Here is a 21,425-nt window from a genome sequence, read left to right as displayed (position 1 = left end):
ACGTCCAAGACAGAACTTTTTTAAACTGTTTTTTAACTAGTTTAAATAACAAAAATGACATCAAAAATATCATGAACGTTAAAAATAGTGTTTTTTCTTAATATGTGTGTGTATGTATTATCTTACAAGTGCAATGTATGATACATAAAGACATTTTAAGTTTGAAAAATCAGATGTTTTGCGCGAAGTGACAGTAGTACCCACCTCAACGCTTCGCTTATGAGGCGTGCAAAACCGGATAGTAACAATATTTATGACAGACTATTTCTATTTTACTCAGGAAATTTACGTAATAACTAATTTAAATTAATGTGACGCCTTTGGCTTAACGATAAAATTAATATTATTGCACTTAATAACAGTAAGTTTCTTTGGAGGTGTCGGTTTCTTGAACATCGAATCATTTAGTATCGCCCCGAAATATCCCAAGAGGCTCAACAGATCTTGACCTAGGAGCTCTGAAAAGATTTTTAGTTTGAAGTAAATGCCAAACTAAATTAAAAGAATTAATAAATGAAAATATTAAAAATATGATGGTACCTTCTTCGTGAAAGCGTCAGTTCAATTTTTCCTTCTTTAACTTGTTTAAAAAGTGTTATTGCTCCGGCGTGACTTAAACCTCGTGTTGCCACGTTGTTTACTGATAATATTTCATCGCCTGCAAACAAATAATTTATACAATTTCATTTTCTTAAAAACTCAGTTGTTATATTAAAAAAAAAATAGTTAAGGTTTTTACCTTCATACACGGTTCCTTTATCAGCAGCTTGTCCGTTAGGGAAAACGGTTTTGACAAAAATACCCATTTGGCCCTTTGGTGAATCAGTCCCTCCGACGATACTAAATCCGAGGCTTTTATGGCCAGGCCCTTTCCAAAACTCTACTTTGTGTACTGTATTATTTGAATATTGTGGAGTGTCTTGATGAATGACAGGCTTATATTCTTGCTGACGGGATACATGGTTACCATAATTAGGAGAACATCGTTGCGATCCCACTCTGCTAAAATATCGACTGCGGCTGCTACTTCTGAGTTGTTCTGGTATGCTTTCGAAGGATCTATTTTGATACAGTCTTGGTACATTTTTTATATAGTGAGATGAATTTTCTTTTATTTCATTCGATTCGTTGTCGTTACATGTTGTCACTGGTTGTGGCTTCGAACTATGAAGAGATATAGGTCGATAGTTTGGATTATTTCTGGGACTCGGCGATGAACGCATAGATACTTCAATATTTGTTATGTTTTGTAAAGATGGGTGCAAAGGCGTAAAACAATTTCGTTCTAGTAATTTTTCATCGTCACTTTTTTGATTTGATAACGATTGCCTATTATTAACTTGAACTTCACATTTTTGTTTTGATTCATTTTCATAATGTTGCGATTGTCTGGTATCCAAACCATTATTCACGTAAAATTTATTTTCACTTGGAAAATGAGTTTCAATAGTAATTTGATTGGAAGGTGTCGGTTTGTGTATTGTTTGTGAAATTATGTCAGGTGGAACATTAGCGGCATTATTTTGGAACGAAGGATTTTCATTTGGATGATTGTTAATGATGCGACTCAATGTGATTGGATTAATCTCATCGTGGGCCATCACCAAATCAACTTGATATCTTTGAAATAGTGCCCCTTCTTCATGAGCAGCTTCCGTTGAACAGGAATTAACAATATGTTGAACTTCCTTCAGAGATGACAAGCCTCTTAGCACTTTATTATTTACACTAACTATTTCATCTCCTATTCGAAGTCGACCATCTCTATGGGCTATTCCATCAAAATCAAGTTTAACTACGATGTAGCGGATTTCGAAATTTGAGCCACTTTTATCAAAGTCCACTCTATGTTGGGCAAGGTATACTCCCAAGCTTTCGTCTAATCGTGTTTTGATAAGCCTTATTTTTCTAAAACGTTTTGTACACGGACCTCTACCGAGTATGTCCTTCTCTAAAATTCTGTTAATCTCCGACTCATTATCTGATGAATTATTTTCACATAAATTTGGGGTTGATGAATGTTCGAAAGAGACTAATTGCGATTGTAAAAAGTTGATTTTTCTTGTTTGGACTCGTTCATCTAAAGTTATCGTTTTGTAAACGAAGGGCATCTTTTTAGAGACATTCTTTTTTGGTAAAGGAGGAGGTTTAGCATCACTATAGTCAATGGTTATTTGTTGATTTGAAATATTCTTCGTATATTTAGTAGTTGCTTCACCTTCAGTTTCAAATTCATAAGAATGACTTTTATCAATGGGGAAAAGAGCACAAGGTGTTGAACTTCTTCTAGCAGGCACTTGAACTCTGCTTACATTTATTTTATGGTTCAGACTTAATTGTCTGGAAAAATTTCCATAATTACCATCCCTGTTAATAGTCCCACATCCATTGGATAAATGATTCGAATACCCTGGGGGAGAATGATTACTATATTCATCAGTCGGCCGTCCATCACTGTCATATCCAGATTCATTTGAACTGATATAATTACTTAGTCGGTGGGCTTGTAGAATTTCGCGATGTATACTTTGAGTTGATGAAGCCAACTCTTGAGCAGAACCAAGAATAGAATTATATTCATAAACAGGAAGACTATTTCTATTTCGTGGAATTAGCATCGGGTCATAATCTATCGGTGGTCGATGTGAAATCATAGAAGATCTTCTTGGAACATCCTCTATTCGTCGGTAAGGGTAAGGTGTTCCTTCGCATTCGTTTATACTTCGAATAGAGTTTCTTGATGAATCAAGGTCGTTTCTCGGAGAAGAATTATTATTATTATAAACGCTGTTTTCATGGACGGAAATATTATCACTGCTTCTGTACCTCTCTTCTGATCGTGAATTATTTAAATACATTCTTTCTTTTCTAAATTTTGGAGATTTTCTATCTATTCTTTCCGAGAAGCTTTGTCTCATAGAAATAGATCTATGTTGAGATGCAATGCTATTCTCTTCTGGCAAAACAGACAGCTTTGACCTTAAAAAGGCATAGGGAAAGTTTGGTTTTTTGTTAGAAGTATTATTTTGATGGCCATCTAATTTAGGTATATTATCACAACTTATAGCTTTAGTAGAGGAGTTAGCAAATTTTTCTTCCGAAAGTAAATTATTTTTCTGTTTAGTTGGAGAGTTTTTGTTCTCATTGTTAGTATTTTGCAGATCTATATCATCTGAAGGATCGTCAGCTTTAATATAAGTTGACAAATGAGATGTAGAACAGCTCCGATATAAAGAAGGTCCATTTGTATAATTGACTGGTGTTTTTGGTGTATTAAGTGATTGCGTTTTTGATGTGTTTAACATACCCGTTGAACCCATTCTATGAAAGAAAGACTTAAAAGGACTCGGCGATCTATCTCTTGAACCACTTCTTATTGATTCTGTATCACTATCTTTCTTTAATGATGCCGAATCTGAAGTACTACGACCCATTTTCCAATTTTGTTTTTTCTTATACTGCCCGGTTATCACTGATGACTCCCCATTTGTAGAGGAATTGTCATCTGCCTCTTTGGGCTCTTTTTTCAACATATCTAGTTTCTTTCCCATACGGCGACCCCACGTTGCGAAAACTGAAAAAAAATATGAATTTTAATCTACCATTTTAATTCTACGTAAGTCAAGATAATATATCAGTCAATAAGGAATAGTGAACTACCTTTTTTCATCTCTTTCACGTCTTCCTCCATGACCATGGCTGGGAGTGCGGTGACGAGCGTGAAATCGTGCGGGGCTGGCCCGGCGGCGACGTCTCGGCGTGGAGACGGTGTCGCGGCAGCCTGCGGCTCGGTCACTTCCCTGCGCTTCGGCCCACGGAAGAGGCGCATGATGACCGATCACGCAACCATCGCGTCACACCGCACGCACTACTTACTCTGCAATTAAACATAAGCTTATTAATTTTAAACTTATGATATTAATACACGCATCTATAACTGGTTCGTTATATGTATTATCATACTTTTCTTTCAGGATCGCGTGTGCCATTTCACGGTAAGTGTGTTAATATGTTTGAGGAACTAATTACGAATACCGCTACTTGTCTGGTTAAACAGAAGAAGTATTCCATTGAAAAGTTACATTTGGGGTTGCATTTTTTAGAGGACGCAATTTTATTTTTTTGATATGTAGGGGGGTTCAGTGTGAAGCTATCACCAAGTTTGTGGGGTCGCCTCCCTTGTCCCACGGCCGCCATCTTGAAAATTGCGGTTGATATGGTTTTTACGATATATCTATTTAACTATTTATTTGATAAAAAAAATTGTTAACATTGTTTGTTGCAAATTAAATTCTCTACAACTTTGGTCCATTAACTTTTTGTCGTAGAACTATAAATAAAAAAGTTATAAGCGAAAATGTTCAGAAATTAGAGATATTTATATTTTTCAATAAAACTTTTTTTTATCATTTTACGAAGAAATGATATCAGACCATTATTGTAGATTGTGTTTTGAGGAACAATTTTTACATACAACATTTTTTCATTAAGTAAATAGCTAAGATTTTACAGCGCTCCGAAGTGAGTACTATTTTTCAGTACTCTTAACTATACAGTATACATATATTATGTGTGTACTAATAATAATTTGTCATCAGTAATTGTTTTTAATATTTTTAATAATTAATAATTAATTTTGCAATATTATTAATAATTAATTATTGACTGAACTGACTTGAAGTCTGGAAGCGCGTTTTTTTACGTCGAAACGCAGGGCTGAAATGTTCTGCAGTGTGCTTCCATTGTTCTGGAGTCTGGGAAAAGAGCCAATAGCCATTATATGTATAGTTAGGAGTACTGTAAAATAGTACTCACTTCAGAGCGCTGTAAAACCTTAGCTATTGCCGTAATGAAAAAATGTTTTATGTAAAAGTTGTTCCTCGAAAAACAATCTACAAAAATGGTCTGATATCATTTCTTCGTAAATTGATAAAAAAAAGTTTTATTGAAAAATATAAAAAGCTCTAATTTCTGAACGTTTTCGCTTATAACTTTTTTATTTATAGTTCTACGACAAAAAGTTACTGGACAAAAGTTTTAGAAAATTTAATTTGCAACAAATAATGCAAATAATTTTTTTTATCAGATAAATAGTTTAAGAGATATATCGTAAAAACCATTTCAACCGCTATTTTCAAGATGGCGGCCGTGGGACAAGGGTGGCAACCCCACAAACTTGGTTTTAGCTACTCACTGACCCCCCCTACACATCAAAAACATAAAATAGCGTCCTCTAAAAAATGCAAGGTTAGGCCTAAAAAATGTAACATTTCAATGGAGTAAAGAGCCAATGAAAAACTATTGTACATTAACTTCTTATAATCTATCTATACGCAGAACAGTACGTAATATTCCAGGTGTAAATTGCATTATACATTAAACGCTTTTATCATTAAGTTAAAACGCAATTATGCAAAATTTAGTTATCACGTATTACTCAATGTGAGTACTCGATACATGATCGCGGTATTATGTTAAGTTTTGCAAGGCATATACTGAACTTGTTTGCACGCAACGTATGGCATAAACATGTGAATATGCCTCTTGCTTTAGTTTTATTAAGGACACTTAATAAACGCAATGGTGAACGCTTTTTGAACTGGGTTACATTAATAATAGAGATAGCTTTAGGAAGATCTTGCGCTAGCGGACGTCCCGCCTACTCTGCAATAATAAACAGCAATCACTACATAGTATAAAACAAAGTCGCATTCTCTGTCCCTATTTCCCTATGTCCCTTTGTACGCTTAAATCTTTGAAACTACGCAACGGATTTTGATGCGGTATTTTTTAATAGATAGAGTGATTCAAGAGGAAGGTTTATATGTATAATAACATCCATTAAATAGTGGAGAAGTACTGTTATTTTTGAGGTTTCTAATGTGATGTCGTAAATAATTACATTTTATCCGCTTACATTGCAAACGTAGGCTGAACCCTACGAGTTTTATCAAAATAATGTACTAAGTATTGTACACATTGAAAAGGTCTACAGAAAAGTCCGCGATGGCATATGTCTATCTCTTATGGATAACCCACAGTAACTTTTTTTTGTCATTTACTTTTTACGACAAATAATGGCTAATTTTCGAAGCGATTTTAACCAATACAGCATTAATCCTTAACCAATTAAATACCTTGAATACATTGTTCATTTAATATAGATCTATATGGCCCTTTATACCGTATGATTTAAGTGAATATTTTCGAAGATATTACAGATTTAAAAATTGCGGGGCGTACCGTTTGCGGCGGTACCGGCCGGCCGGGCCGCTATGTTTTTATATATGTACAACGTTAAAAGTTATTCTGTAGTGTATTTAGTATCAGCATTGCACCCGTGCGAAGCCGGGGCGGGTCGCTAGTAAGTAATAAGTAATTTACTTGCAAGGAAATGATTTAACTGTTAAGAACTGGACGTGAAACGGTAAGATAGTAGGATGAGGATTGTGAACGGGTGTCATTAAGCGATACTACATGACGGATATTCGTAGATACTATAATTAGATGAGACAACAATTATAGCTTTAAGTACATATTTATGTTCACTTATCGGAACTGTCGTGTAACTTATAATGATAATAATTATTAGTATGGGTGGAAGTCTGTGACTGGTGTCCAGACATAAGTATTATGCATTGCTGACTGGAGATAAAAGGCATTAATTTTACAATTTCTTTAACTGCAATTAAAATGCAAGGAAGGTTTTTTTTTAACATAATAAGTCTAATTTATAATAAATCTGCATTACAAAAATGATTGATGTTATGTTGTAGGCAATCATCTTTCGCTACTTATTTGGATTGCGTTTATTGTCTCTATATCCTTCGATACGAATTACCTATGATTGATAACTTGAATAAATTTCGTAATTACTAGTAAATACGTTTTGGAAGGATATATTCATTAACCGCCTATTATACATCTTCCTAACGGATACGGATATAAATTTTAGTCGATTAAATCGTTTAAGATCCGCTAGCTATCAAAGACAAAGTATAGAGATTTGGAACGCAATATCCATCTAGATACACAAAGCATGCGAATACTGGACTCGCTTCTTCGAGCAAATTCAATCGTCTTCCGCAATGTTTTCTATTTTTAATGGTCCTAAGTCATGTCCATTTGTTTCTTACAATTCAAATATGCTGGCCAGACTTTGAATTGCGTTATATCCACATCGGTCTAGCCTGCGTTATATGTATTTTAATTCTGAATTACCTTTCCTATTCTAAAGTATCCACATAGTATAAATAACCACAGATTTTTAGTCATATTTAAAGTAGACTGGATAATTCACGCAATGCCATTTAGATTCAAACTAAGTAAAGCTCCTGTAATGTAAACTAGACAACTGATAAAAATACGTAAATGCTTTATTTGAATTCAAACATGCTTTAACATAATGAACATCCATACATTACACACATCGAACATCCCAAAACACAATGTTCATCATATTTTTGTTGGGCATAAAGTTCACGAAGGGCTTAGCGAATCCCTGGACCCTGTTGCAATTATCAGGGTCACTAGCCACTGCGCCGTTGGGTCGTAAAATGATTTCGGATGTATGATGTGTATGATTTAATGGAAAAAGGTTAAACCAATAAAACCGCGGGTATGAGTCGCAAAAACAAAACCATTATTATTCGGCGTCTCTATATGAGTTTAAATAAAAATATTTATGGCACGTCCCGTACAGGAAGTAAGCTGTTCCGGTGTATGAGGGGATAAATATAAAATTCTAAAATGACTAATGGCATTCGCTTAACGGTTATCGTTGGCTCATCAAACATTGAAATTAAATCGAGTGGGTCGTAAGCCTGTAGGCGCCAAGGATATTTTGAATGAAACATCAAAGAGAATGCCATCAACCATATTTAGTTCCTGTTTGGATGATATTATAATGATCTTGTAAAAATAATTTGGCTCAATTACCGTGATTAGCAATGTACTCTGATAATAACAGACGCTGAGATGAATGTTTTGTCAAAAGCTTTAAAAGTAGGTATCGTTAGATACATTAAAGCACCCTACATTTTAGAAATGTAAAATTATGACGATAGGTAAATTGCTGCAGTAGGTATAAGTACCTAGTAGTCATAATGGTTATTATTTTTATTATTAATTGAAGTGCTTATAAGACGAATAACGATAGTAATACCAAATAGTATTTTATTAATTTGAGTCAGAATTAAATTGCTTAAGTATCAAAATTAAAAAAGTAGAGCCATTTTAACATTCAGTTTTAATTTCTATAGAACTTTTATGTGTGGACTACCTCTGTTTATAATATATATTTGATACTATCCAAGGATTATAATAATTAAAATTGTTTAATGTATTTTATGCGTTGTGAAATGTTTTGCTCAGTATTTTGTGCGTGTATATAATAAGGGCTACTGTAATTATAAACTACATGAAGCGGCATGGTAGCTAACTCTTCATTCTACGTATATTCTATACGTAGTCAAGCTGCATTCCTCTTATATTAGTCTCTAGGTACATAAATAATGCACAAGAATAATTTCCATTCTGTTACAGGGCAATAGCTGACCATGAATATGTAACTTTTCTGAGCAAATTTAGAATGGGACGTTTAGCTTGGTTTGAGTTTCCTATGTATCAACATGATTAATTTGTATTCTGTTTGTGTAAGGAAGAAATAAACGAAGCAGGTTCAACATTGTTAAAAAGTTTGTAAGGTTTCGTGTTATTTATTTATTTATGTACCTATGTAATAAGTGTGAAAGAGTGATCAACTGAGCTGGTGGGTCACTTGATGGTAGGTAAGCGACTATCACCGTCCATAGATATTTGCAGAGGTAAATACCAACTTCTTATGACAAATGGGTTGCCAGTATTTTTTTAATGAAACGCATACAGAAAGAATGAAGGTAAGGACGGAAAGAACTGGAAGGGTTTAGTGTAGACCTTGAGTGTAGTATTATGGAATAGTTGTGTTATGCATAGCTATCGTTATTCATTATTTTGAGGTATCGTTTATTTGCTCGTCTCAATTAAGAACTGAGAATCCTGTAATTACTCGTAGTGGTTAATGGTAAAAATCAAACCCGACCCGATCATTCAAGATAGTCAACTTCACTAACTACTTACTAACTACTTACTTCAACTTAATTTTTTCGAACAAAGATAAGCAAAATGATTGCTTGTATTATAATAATTATTATTATTGTAATAGTCCTTAATAAACCATGTAGGCTAATGCGTCGGCGAGATATCCTTGTCCTTTTATTTTTTCAATTCTATTATAATAGGTGTAATATATGTAAGTTGCATAATAGTAGTAGGCGTAGAATTAATACTATTCATATATTAGAAACAAATGACTGTTGACATGTGACTTTACGCCTGATTAACGAACCAATGTGAATACGCGCGTTTGACTAATTTTATATATGTGAAATTGAGACAGCTGAAACAAAGCAATATAATATTATAATTTATATTTTATAGTCGAAGTCGTTAATGAGTTGAAAAGATTTAATGAAAAGATTCAAGCGCTTCCCATATCTATTGCATTCTGATATTAATTTGTGGTATACGATCACTTGCACGTGACAATTCACATGTAGATGTTAATTAAATGCCATTCCTCAGAACCGTGTCAACGAATAACGTAATTTGATACATTTCTCGTGTTAAAGTAACGAAACATGCCGGTTCGTCATTTCTAGATTACCCCACACTTAAAATTCCTAGCGGTGGAGGATAGGAATACCGTGCAAGCCATTCCTGAAGACGATTTGTATACGAAGTTAGTAATTACGAACGTTCTTCTTAATGATGCTGGCACACAGTCGAGCAAAAGTACCTACGTTTATGTAAGTAGATGCTTATTTCCCTACCGTTATTAATTTAATCAACATAGCTATGGGAATGTCCTTTGATATTATAATACGCTTACGTTTGATTATTTCCTCGTTCTTTAATAATATCCAACGCCACCTCAATTTGTGGAATCTATGATAATGCTAACAGGTGATAAAAAATGTTTTGCTCTGTTGGTTGCTTGTAAACTGTTAGATTTGAACCAAAAAACTGTAGTTACGTGTTCTGCTGATGTAGTCCATAGCAGTATACTCGGGTATTTTTATTGCATAGGTACATAGCATTTGAAACATGCGAAATGATATTTTTTGGTTACTTGCGTAGCACAGGCTGGCGGTTGATTAATCAGTTATTTAGGTCTTCAAAAATAATGTAGGAGCTTTGGCAATCAAGTATTACGTGAGTATTACTTAACATGTTTACATACAGAAGCTTTGTTTTGATGTGTTTGTGTTAGTGGCAATGTGTACGCAGTTAGTCCCGCGTTTGACGGGCATTGACATCGAGTCGCGACTCGCGAGGCAGGTGCGCGTTGCTAACTAATATACCTAAGCACGAGTGTTCTTTGCTAATAGCCAACTCACGAATAACCAAGATGCTGGTTATATCGCATGCAGATATTTCTAAGAATGCTCTCCTTCTTTTTGTTCGCGTATCATTCATTACGTGTGCAGAATGCGTGAGTAATATCCTTATACATTTAACACTAGCACTTATTTTATTGCTTGGTTACGGATATTTTTTTATGCGTGCCTGTTGCTGGGTGCTCCATTCTTAGATAATGAGTAGATATAGATTTCAATGGGTTCTAAAAGCTGAGCGACAGAAAAGTATCACTCAGGACCTCGAATTCATATATTTTGTTAATTATCTGCATTATAATTATCATTTATTGATACCTAGATACTTAAAAATAGTAAATGTAATACAACGTCCAATATAAATTTATCACAAACTTAGCCTTATTTTGGTTGTCGCTCGATACCTTATTCTGTTTAAAGTAAAATGGAACAGAGAACGGTCTGACGGTGAGCGAGCTACAAAAAGGTTAATTTGTAATTGTAATGTGGATTAGAAACACCGTGTACGAGAATACTCAATACGAGTGTAAACATATGACCTAGGAACATTATTTATAAATGCAGTGCGATGACTCACCTCATGCCAAGAATGCTCATGGAGCAGACGGACGGCGGCGTGCGCAGGCGACGCTTGACTGAAATAAGAAATAAAACACTTTTCAATAACTGACGTTTTTACTTTCTATCTAGTTTATAACGTTATCTGATAATTAATTCTAGAGTTCTGAAGAATCAGATAGTTAATCTTATATCTGCAGGATATATGCTGTGCTTAACATTTTAATGCGTGGGGCTTGTGAAAGCTGTGGTAAATTTTCTTAAGTTAATAAATTTTAATATGTGGATATTTTAAACTACGAATCATATCAGATGACTCTTTTCATGCTTTAATAAACAATATTACCAAGTGACATGAAACATAATATTGCTCGAACTTTTCAATAAAATTTAAAAACCTTGTTTCTTTGCAAAATTGAAATAAAAAGCAAGTCAACATAATATTAATCATACCAAAGAGATTAGGTAATTGTATGCTCATTATGATAGTGATAACTTTTTGCTGGTCATTAAGTGTTATTTATTGTAATAACCATAATATAACTGCATAATAGGTGTTAATAGAAGTTGGTTTTTATAATGCAAGCGGCACGAAGGGATCGGAAACATAAAAATTCCATCACGTACAAAATTTATCGCCATCCATAGCAGGACAATAGGGCGGCGTCGAAAGAGTGGCTAATGGTAATGGCATCATGGCTCAGCCGCTCACCATGACATGCAAATAAAGCTGTACCAGTGTTACGTGATGTAGAGATTTTGGTAGTATTGTCGAAAATATCGAAACTCTCTCTTATGTGTGATAGATTTCAATGTCTCCATTTATTTTTCAATGAGTTAGTAAATTCTATGCTATCCTATCATTGGTGGAGGTTTTTAATCGGGATGGTTTTAAGCTCTAGCTGATTTAATTTAAATAGAGATAATAAAGAAAAGAAAATAATAAATATTACAAGTTTTATAAAAATATTAATTAGTTATAATTCTCTTTATTCAGAGTTGCTTTATACAAATCTTAGATTGTTACCTAGATACTGTCTATATTTTGTTAACATGTTCAACTAATTATAACACCATATAACAATAGCTAGAACATTATATGTATTTATAAACAGAGTTTGACGATGCAAACACATCTTGAAATAAATAAGTTTTCAGCCGGCTGAGAGGTTCGAGTAGAATCCTTACAAAAAGTAGCGTACTTTTGACGGTCTCCGATAACTTTATATATATTTATTTGCGCAAAAATTTTTCGCAGTTTTTCTTCCGTTAAAGTTTCAGGTAGATAAACCAATAAAGAAATGAAAAGATTTCGTATTATGAATTTTAATACATTGCAAATTGCACTTCACATAAATAATTTTTACAAAAACATTGATGTACCTACGTTATGGCATTTTAATTGGTCTGAAATAAATATTCTTGATGGTTTTTTCAACTTTAATCCTTTATTGCCTAAAGCAAATAAATCCCAATAAAATCTTTAACAATTTCGCTTAGATAATTTTTGTTTACTTAATAGTAACAAAAAATATTTCACAAATATTTGTATAAAAACACGACCTTCCATTCACATTGATTTTCAAGTATTGCGAAAATCTATATTACTTTTCATTCTCAATTCTGTTTAATTTGTATTTGGCCAATATCAGACACAATATACTAAATTTTTTTAAGATTTATAGGTTTGTAGCTCTTTAATTCATAATATTAACCGTAATTCTGTATCATAAAATCTAACTTAGGTCCTAAAGTTGATCTAACTTTAGGACCTATTCTATTATTCCCGTGTTAGTGACTATAAATTATATTATCTATCCAGTTTTCTCATAATATGAAGATACTATACTTGAAATAATGGGAACAACATATTTCTCGAGTAAGGTTTAACCTCACATAAGTCATCGTTATTATAGCAAAATACCTACGTTTGAAATATGTTTAAACAATAAATATCACTGTAAATGTTAAGAGATCAGTATTTATTGCCTTATTAAAATATCGATTGTAAGAGGAAATACAAAAATCCTGAATGGTAATTTGGATGGATAATTTACGAGATGCGTAGGTACGTACATATATTTAAGATAATAATTATTATGTACATAATTCTGTTCTTGTGATTTGACTAACTTAAAATGCGACATACCTACTTATCATGCTAGGTTTTTTCTTCTGGTATCTCGATTGTAGGAACTTATTGATCATATTGGTGGTTATAATGTTTCGGTTTTCATTCGTTAATTAGGTAGTGTAGTACTTTTTGTGGTAGTTGGCTTTTAAATTAACAATTTTTACCTTATAATTTAATTAATTAAAATAATTATATTACTACACTTTCAAAAACCGTACTACAGCGACCCCGTATTCAGCCTGTCCATGACCATGAATTACGTTGTTATTCGGTTTTGTAATAAAATGACATTAAGCCGACATGACGCGTTAAAATAAGTTATTTAGATGTGAATGTAATCAATTTGGGCATAAAGAAAGGGTATCGTGAGCACTGTGCCGGTAATTTGTCGCTTGTACTGTTAAGCGAACAATTTATAAGCATGTGGGCGGGAGGAGAGCGCACGCGCATCGTAGGCGGACACAGCCATTGACGAGAAATGCCCTTCGCGAGTGCTTCCACCTACACCAAAATGGTGCTTTTATGATCTCCTACAATCGTATTTTAATAAAACTTTAACACTTTTACTGCAGCGTCGCCTTAAGTAAACACTGACAGCTCCATGTATACAGTTTGTAAACAATTGCTTTATTGAACAATATTTCCGATATTGGGAAAGTTTTATTGCTCTATTTTGTTGTTTCAGGAAATATACGTGACTTGAGAATTCCTTCCGACTTTGTTGTGATAGATTTCACAACGTACACAAAGTAATGGCAGAATATATCTCAATCATTAATATTTTAACGGTATTTTAGGTTGAACAGTAAGTAGGTTTGCTCAGCGCGAACGTAGTAAGTTAATCAAATACGTCAACATGGTAGACATTAATTGTGGCTAATAAAATAAACTCGATCGGCTCCAGCAATATTATCTTGAAATGTTTCCTGCCACAAAATTAGATCTTAACCAGATCGTGATTCAGGATAATTACGGATGCGTTAATAAGTAATTCATTCAATAAGTATTTCTTATTAATTTTATGGTTAACAATTTGCTCTATCGTGATGCGGAGTTATGCGTGTTCTTTATTGTCTTTATTTATAGCGATCATTTGCGGTGAAATGAAATTGTAATGTTACAAGAGAAGTAGATCGGACCACGATACATTAGGCTCATCCGGAACTCGCACTTATGATTTGTTTCACGTGTTACGAGAATTCGTCGATTCAAGCAATTATTATTTTAGCAGTTCGTTACGCCTCTTGGCCACGCTATAAACTAAGTTATTTCATTAATTAAATATGAAACTAATTAAACTTTTTAACGGAACACCATTCATTATTATTATTTATCATCTCAGGATTTTTGGTTTGTTAGTTTTGTTTGGTTAACGGATTTGAGTTTACCACACTTCTTTGAGTTTAATAACTGACTTCCTTAATATTAATGTTATTGTTGTCGGGTAAAATTGATTATGTAACCTGTAAATAACTGAAATTAAGTCGTAAAAGGTACTTTTTTAATTGCTTTCTTTTGTGTTATGTTGATCATAAAAACCCAACGACCGTAAAAAAGAGCAACAGAACAAAATTAGTATACATTCATTTAAAATATAATCTGCCAAATCGACACATCTGGAGCTGATTACGATCTGGTAAGTGTTCGTTCAAACTTGGAGATATTGTAAACGTTTTATAACCTTAAAAATATTCTCTGGTCTCATGTAATATTTCGTTTCGTTTGAAAACATTAATAAATTTTAACCTTTGGAAAGTTGGTCTGTAATGATAATTTTTGCTGCCGATTTTTATGGCCGGCGCCATCGAATTTTTATATTTACTTTATTTGATCCTTCTTAGAATAAACGAAAAAAGCGTTTCTTTTTATTTCCAAAGAAGCACGTGATAAACAACAATCGATGTTGTTGACAATCTCCGACTAATCAGGCACGACAAATTGGATTAGAGAAAGGAAAAGAAAAAGAGAAACAAATTGAACCTAATGAGGTGCCACAAATGAATACAGGATAAAAAAGTTTCATCGTATAATATCTACTTGCATGTGTTGTTTTAAACCTAAAAATAGTCGAACGTTCATTTTTAATCTGATCCCATATCAGTCCAGAACGAGACAAGCCGTCCAGATTTCATTTATGATATTTACATTTTGTTTTATATTTACTTTGCCTTAGAATATTGTTTCATTATAACCATTTATGTATTTAGTAAGTCCAAATTGCAGTTGCGAGTTAGTAACAACTAACAAGGACTAGATTGTGGCGATTAATCGTGGCTTAGATTGTAACATGGTCAGAAATTATCGACAGGTTGTTCAGTTACCTAAAAAGTGTTGCGTGATGACTTGATTGTAATAACAAGTTGTATTCAGTGAAAGCTGTTACTCAATCTACGTAATGAGTTCAGAAAGAGCGATCGTGGCCGGCGACAGGCGATTCACGCCGATGTTTCATTAGTAAAAATTAAAATTCCAATTAATACATATGTATCTCAAGTCCATGGAACCTGTTCGCTTCCGGAGTTACGCTAAACCCGTTTGCTTATAATTTGTTCTTTTTGAAATATTTAAATACGTTTTTACATCTCGTTCGCGGCATCTTATGTGCAGTACCTAATTAAAGGCTCCGTAGCTAAATTAATAACATTGAATTGATATGGTTTTTGATATTGTAAAAGTAATTAACATAATATGTGGCCCTTCACTTTAATATTTGAAAGTTTTGCATATAAAGTAGTATTTACCCTTTTGTTTTCTAATCGCAAAGCAGATGCAAATATAAAGAATTATTAAATTATTAGCCAAATAATATTATGTGTGTAATCCTATTTCTCAGTATACTGAAGATAACATTGCTTTTTAATCTGCATTCAAATCTATCCTGCGTAAAATGGAAACAATGTATGTAAAAATAAATCCAATTGAAGTTTTAGGCGCTATTGTTTCGTACATAAGTATCTGTTTTTCATTACATTGTCCTGAAAATACGTTTATTTCCCAATTGGATTCCAAACAAAATTGTTTTCATCAGATCAAGCCACGATAGGTTAATCACCTATTGTTCTCTAAGACAATTATTAAAAGGCGAAATATTACTGAATTAGAATTGTGTCTGCCCTTTGGCACGTGATTAAGGATCATTACTTTACGTTAGTACCTTTCTCTTATATTGTGAGAGGTTGAAATATTCTCTACATTTACAAAGGAATAGTGTCGTCTTTGATTGATTATTTTGTTAAACTTGAATGCTTGGAAGCATAGAATTATTTGACAAGAAAAGGTAGAAAATAGAGAGGTTTCCTTTTTACAAATGGCAAATAGTCTGAGGGTTATTTGACGAAAATTGATGACCGCTGGCCGGCTATTTGAAATGAAGATGTCTTGCAAATTTCTGCTCGTTAATGTAAAAATGGTCTTGTGAATCCCTCAATATTGTTGCAACATTATATTCACTGTTATATTTATTTTGGTAACAGTATCCATACTAATATTATAAATGCGAAAGTAACTCTGTCTGTCTGTCTGTTACTCAATCACGCCTAAGCTACTGAAACAATTTGCATGAAATTTGGTATGAAGATATTTTGATACCCGAGAAAGGACATAGTTATCTTTAATTGCGAAATATGTACCACGGGCGAAGCCGGGGCGGACCTCTAGTTTTCTACCATTAATTAAAAGACTACTCAAGTAGATGTCATATAAAATAGCAAATAAAGAAGAGTAAGGGTCGTTTATATACATGGATTACTCTTGCCTATATTGCACGAAGGGGAGATGTCTCAGGTGTTCTGATCCCAAATAATAGCCCCTCGCCAAAATATATCTTTACTAAATTTAGCTCAAAATGATCACGAACTTAAGTGATTTTCTGTAACCAATATTCTTGAAGGCGACTTAGATTATAATCATTTTGAACGTCTGACAATCAAACACTGTTGAAATTAACTTGTTCTACAAATAGTAATACCTAAATACGTTTTAGTTATATGTAAGTAAAAACTTCATAATTATATTTGGTAAGGTAGAGCAAAGCGAAAATGGGTCGCTCATAAAGGAATAAAGAGATTATTATTATTATACTTTTATGAGCAGCTATTGTAAGACTTTTAAAACGAAGTTTTGAGTAAACAAAATTTAAATATAAGGCGTCGAAAGGGACAGAGAGTAAATAACCGGTAAATACAGGTATTTATACTCAGGAGTTAGGTACACCTTTTTTTCGTAAAACTTATCTCAAAGATAAGCCAGATAATAGAGAATTATTAATTCTACAGAAAAATATACACTTCAAATTATATTATTATTACTTGTTCATAACTAATAAATACATTTAATTATTTAAAAAAAATTGTAATCATTTATTGATTACAAATTTTTTTTTATGTTGACCTTGAGCAATTAATTTGGCTACTTCCCATTTGGTAAACTTCCCATTTCGTAAACCTCAAACTGTACCTACTAAAAAGTTGCGTTTGGTAAACATTATACATTTCATACATTTAGTCCCATTTCGAAAACATTTCAATAATTTTTTGTGTTATATCCCATTTGGTAAACTTTCAGATGAAATGGGTACAGTCAAGTAAAAAAAGAAAAACGAAACTAATGATAACATTGTCATTTATTTTGTTAAATATTTTTAATCACAGGTACAATAGTCGGATTATGTGTACGTATGCCATTTACACATATTGATATTTAAAAACAGAAATAAAAAGTGGGGTGTACAAATAACTTTCAAAAAATTTAAGAAAAATCACAGTTCGATTTGACTATTTCGATGACAAGTTTTATTTTTTTAATAACAATAGTCAATCTAGATGCGAAATCAACTTATATAAAAAAACAATAATAACAGATTTGGTACTATCTTTTTATGTTAATGTACATTAACATAAAAAAATACGTATACGAAATCAACTACTTATAAAATATAAAAATAAACAGTCACTGATTTGGTACGTTAACGTAAAAAAATACATACTAAATCAACTATAAAATATAAAAACAATAATAATCACAGATTTGGTACAATAAACAAACACAATCATTCTATTTTCACCGTCAATCTCATCAAACAATAAATTGTCTTTAAAACGGTCAGGAATCACGATTTCTGTAGAGTTAGAGTGCTGAGATTTTGTGATTCCTAGTTGTCTATTTCTGTGTCTATACAATGTGCTTTTAACTTTGTCAAAATTTGGTAATTCTTTAATAATTTCATAACCATTATCTTTCAGCTTTTTAGTACATTTCCTGTATGTAGCTGGAATCGGCTTCAGATCTTCACATATAGTTTGTTTACATTTTTCGATGGCTACTTTCACTTCATTTTTTTTCAAAATTCGGAATACAAGAGTCAAGAACTGCAGTGAGCATTTTCTCTTAATACATGGCTTCGATTTGAATTCAAATTTACACTTGCTGAACATCCATCTTTTCTATTAACACAGCGCCACCAACGTCCTTATTATTTTTCTGTTTATAATATTGATGCCCAGCGCGTAATAAAATTTCACCGCCACGTGTACTATTAATAATTTTTAAATTCACTGCACCACTAGAAGATCCCTCACCCGACATTGCAACGACCTTGCACTATGCATAAAACGAGTGAACTGATAAGTTAAACCCGGTAATAGATATAATTTACGTATACTTACTTATGTCTATCTCATTCACACCTTTTGTTTAAAACGATGGTAAGGACAATAAATCCCTACCTGAGAACCCGCTCGGTGCTTCTTTTGCGGGAAAAGCACGTGGTATTTTTAGTAGCATCGTGGTATTTTTACAGACTTTAATACGTTTTTTTTACTTCTTCTTGATCAGCCATTCTTTTTGATGGTCGAGATAATTACTATCTCAAGACTGAAGCATTTAAAAATATATACATCTCTAATTTAATACTAATTTGACACTGACTGTACCGTACAAAAATAACAATACTAACAAAGTTTACCAAATGGGATTAAATGTATGAAGTAACGAAATGTTTACCAAACGCAACTTTTTAGTAGGTACAGTTTGAGGTTTACGAAATGGGAAGTAGCCATTAATTTATAACTTCTAGGAAAAATACATAAGTAATTAATTTACATGTACATAATTTTGTAATGAAATTATTATTTCCTTAGTTATTGAAATAGAATTACTTAAATTTCTAATGATTATAAAGATAAGAAATATATTTTATAACAAGGTGAATTTTTAAATTTGTAAATAAATAAATTATATAAATATTGTTTGGTTTTAACCGATAATCAAATGGTTACAAATTTAATGACAAACTCTTATAAATGCTCTCCTTTTATTTAAATGAATACATCTCTCAATCATAAACCTCTAAATAATTCAATGGGTATTAGGAAATCATTAATAATTGGTTTTGTTATTTTCACATTGATGCGATAAGGATACGATTATAAACTTCTATGAAAGACAATCGCCCGTCTCTTGTTTGTTTAGTCTTCGAAATACCTGCTCTTTGTTTTCTTGGGCGTGTATTAAGATCAAGGCTTAACATTCTAGAACCAGCGACCAGTAATATCAGTTAGTTAGCTAAATATAATTAATGTACTTCATATATTCGTAGATTAATCTTAATGAATAAAGCAGACTTGTGACGCTCTAGTGGCATTCAGGTCGCATGTGTGAGCGCTGCTGACTATCTCGGGCAGGCTCAATGATCTCTATTTTGTATTGTAAAAACTCTTCACAGATTAATACACATGCGTATTCATTCATACCATTAACGGTCACGCGACTATGATATTATTAATTGTGTAATACGTTTCCATATTCAATACAAAGATGTGGAGTTGACGTTTCATAACTTTGTGTTAAATAGTTGCTATTAGATGGATATATCAACAAATGTTTTTCTTAGAACATTTCTATATGTGGCTCGTGCAAGCAGCCTGTCCGTACTAGAGTCGATAAAAACTTTTTACTATTGAATATAGTAGTTTTATAACGGGACGGTAAGAATCATCAAGTTTATGTAGACGTTTTACATCAATAAAAACAAACGTAAAGTACAGGTCGAGAAACGTTCAATAATATAATCACGGTCAGGCCGCGTTGAATCTAAACTTTAATAGTTACAGTGAAATGTTTAAGGCCTCCTCTGATCACTGATGGCATTGATAGTTGACCAAGAAAATAACGCAGGTGCAAGAAAGCAATTTCTGTCAGCTATACACAAAGTGATATTTTGTTAAATTAACGTTTTTGCTGCGAAGATATCTAAAATAGAATAGCCCAACGTCCATGTTTTCTAAAAGAGTCGTGGATGTTTCAAAAGCGACCACTATTTTTCTTTTTTTGGTAACTCTTTAATGTTTCAGTTTGTGTGTAAAAATAAATACGTTTTTAACGCTTCAGCTATAAAAGCGGATGTGAGTTTTGAGACATTTGTCTCTATTTTAAAATGCATCTTGGCTTGCTCTTTAGCATACAAATTGAATTAGAAAACGTAAGTGGTACTTTATATTTTTTTGTATCATTGCGGGAATGGGTTCTTCAAGGATAAACAACCGTTACTTTGTCTCGACCAGGAAATTATAATAATATCATGGTCTTTTCTATAAACGCTTTTTATAACCTTCAATTGCTTTAGAAACAATTGTAATATAACTTATTTATTTTAATGGTTGTAAAGTTACTTTTTATTCCGACGAAAACCTTGCTTGATAATTTATAAATTAAATTGCACGGAATAATTTTAATAACTAAATTATCAGTGCATGTAGGTATATAAAAGTAGGTTTTAATTTACATTTAAATGATTATAATGAAATGTATATTTATATATTTTTAAATCGCGAGTATAACAGTATTATTCTTATAATAATTTATTTATTTTATTCTTAGCTCATACATAATTATTTTGAATTAACATTTCTGACAATCAATCATAACAAAAAAATAAAAACAATAATATACTCACTATTTAAGCTTCTTATCAATGAAACAAAACAAATAAACAACAATCCAGCAACTACCGTGCACGAGTAGTAAGACACAACACTATAAACAATACATTGTAGTCATGACGTCACTGGGAATCGGCACGCGTTATCACAAATAGCGTAGAGACGTGCAGATCGATCTCAATGCGGGAATGTTTTGATAAGGGCGGGTGCGGACGCAATGCTGACGATCGACTTTGGGTATCGACTACGGACCGGTATAGCGAAGAGCGGCGACTTCGGTGCGCGCGGCGCGACTGACGGACGCACCAGCCCGGCTCTACTGCAACACACCGTACAGCGATGAGCAGCGCTACAACGAATTAC

The 21,425-nt window shown here is 32.8% G+C and overlaps 1 protein-coding gene across 1 annotated transcript; it reads right to left on the bottom strand.

The window, feature by feature from the left end:
* Positions 1-236: 236 nt before the first annotated feature.
* LOC149487843 (uncharacterized) lies at positions 237-21,389 on the bottom strand. The gene is made up of 6 exons (XM_089696539.1): positions 21,077-21,389; positions 11,011-11,068; positions 3,661-3,877; positions 740-3,574; positions 541-658; positions 237-458 (listed from the first exon to the last, which is right to left on the bottom strand). Exons 3-6 carry the CDS (start codon positions 3,827-3,829, stop codon positions 401-403), a joined length of 3,180 nt encoding a protein of 1,059 aa, XP_089552665.1. The 5' UTR covers positions 3,830-3,877; positions 11,011-11,068; positions 21,077-21,389; the 3' UTR covers positions 237-400.
* Between the last annotated feature and the right edge of the window lie 36 nt (positions 21,390-21,425).

Source organism: Colias philodice, chromosome 6 (assembly GCF_061535455.1).
Source record: "Colias philodice isolate Cphi_HAF_F1 chromosome 6, ilColPhil1 Martin Lab GWU primary, whole genome shotgun sequence".
Taxonomy (NCBI): Eukaryota; Metazoa; Arthropoda; class Insecta; order Lepidoptera; family Pieridae; genus Colias; species Colias philodice.
The sequence above is the reverse complement of the archived record's forward strand: the minus strand, read 5'-3'. Positions and strand labels throughout refer to the sequence as shown.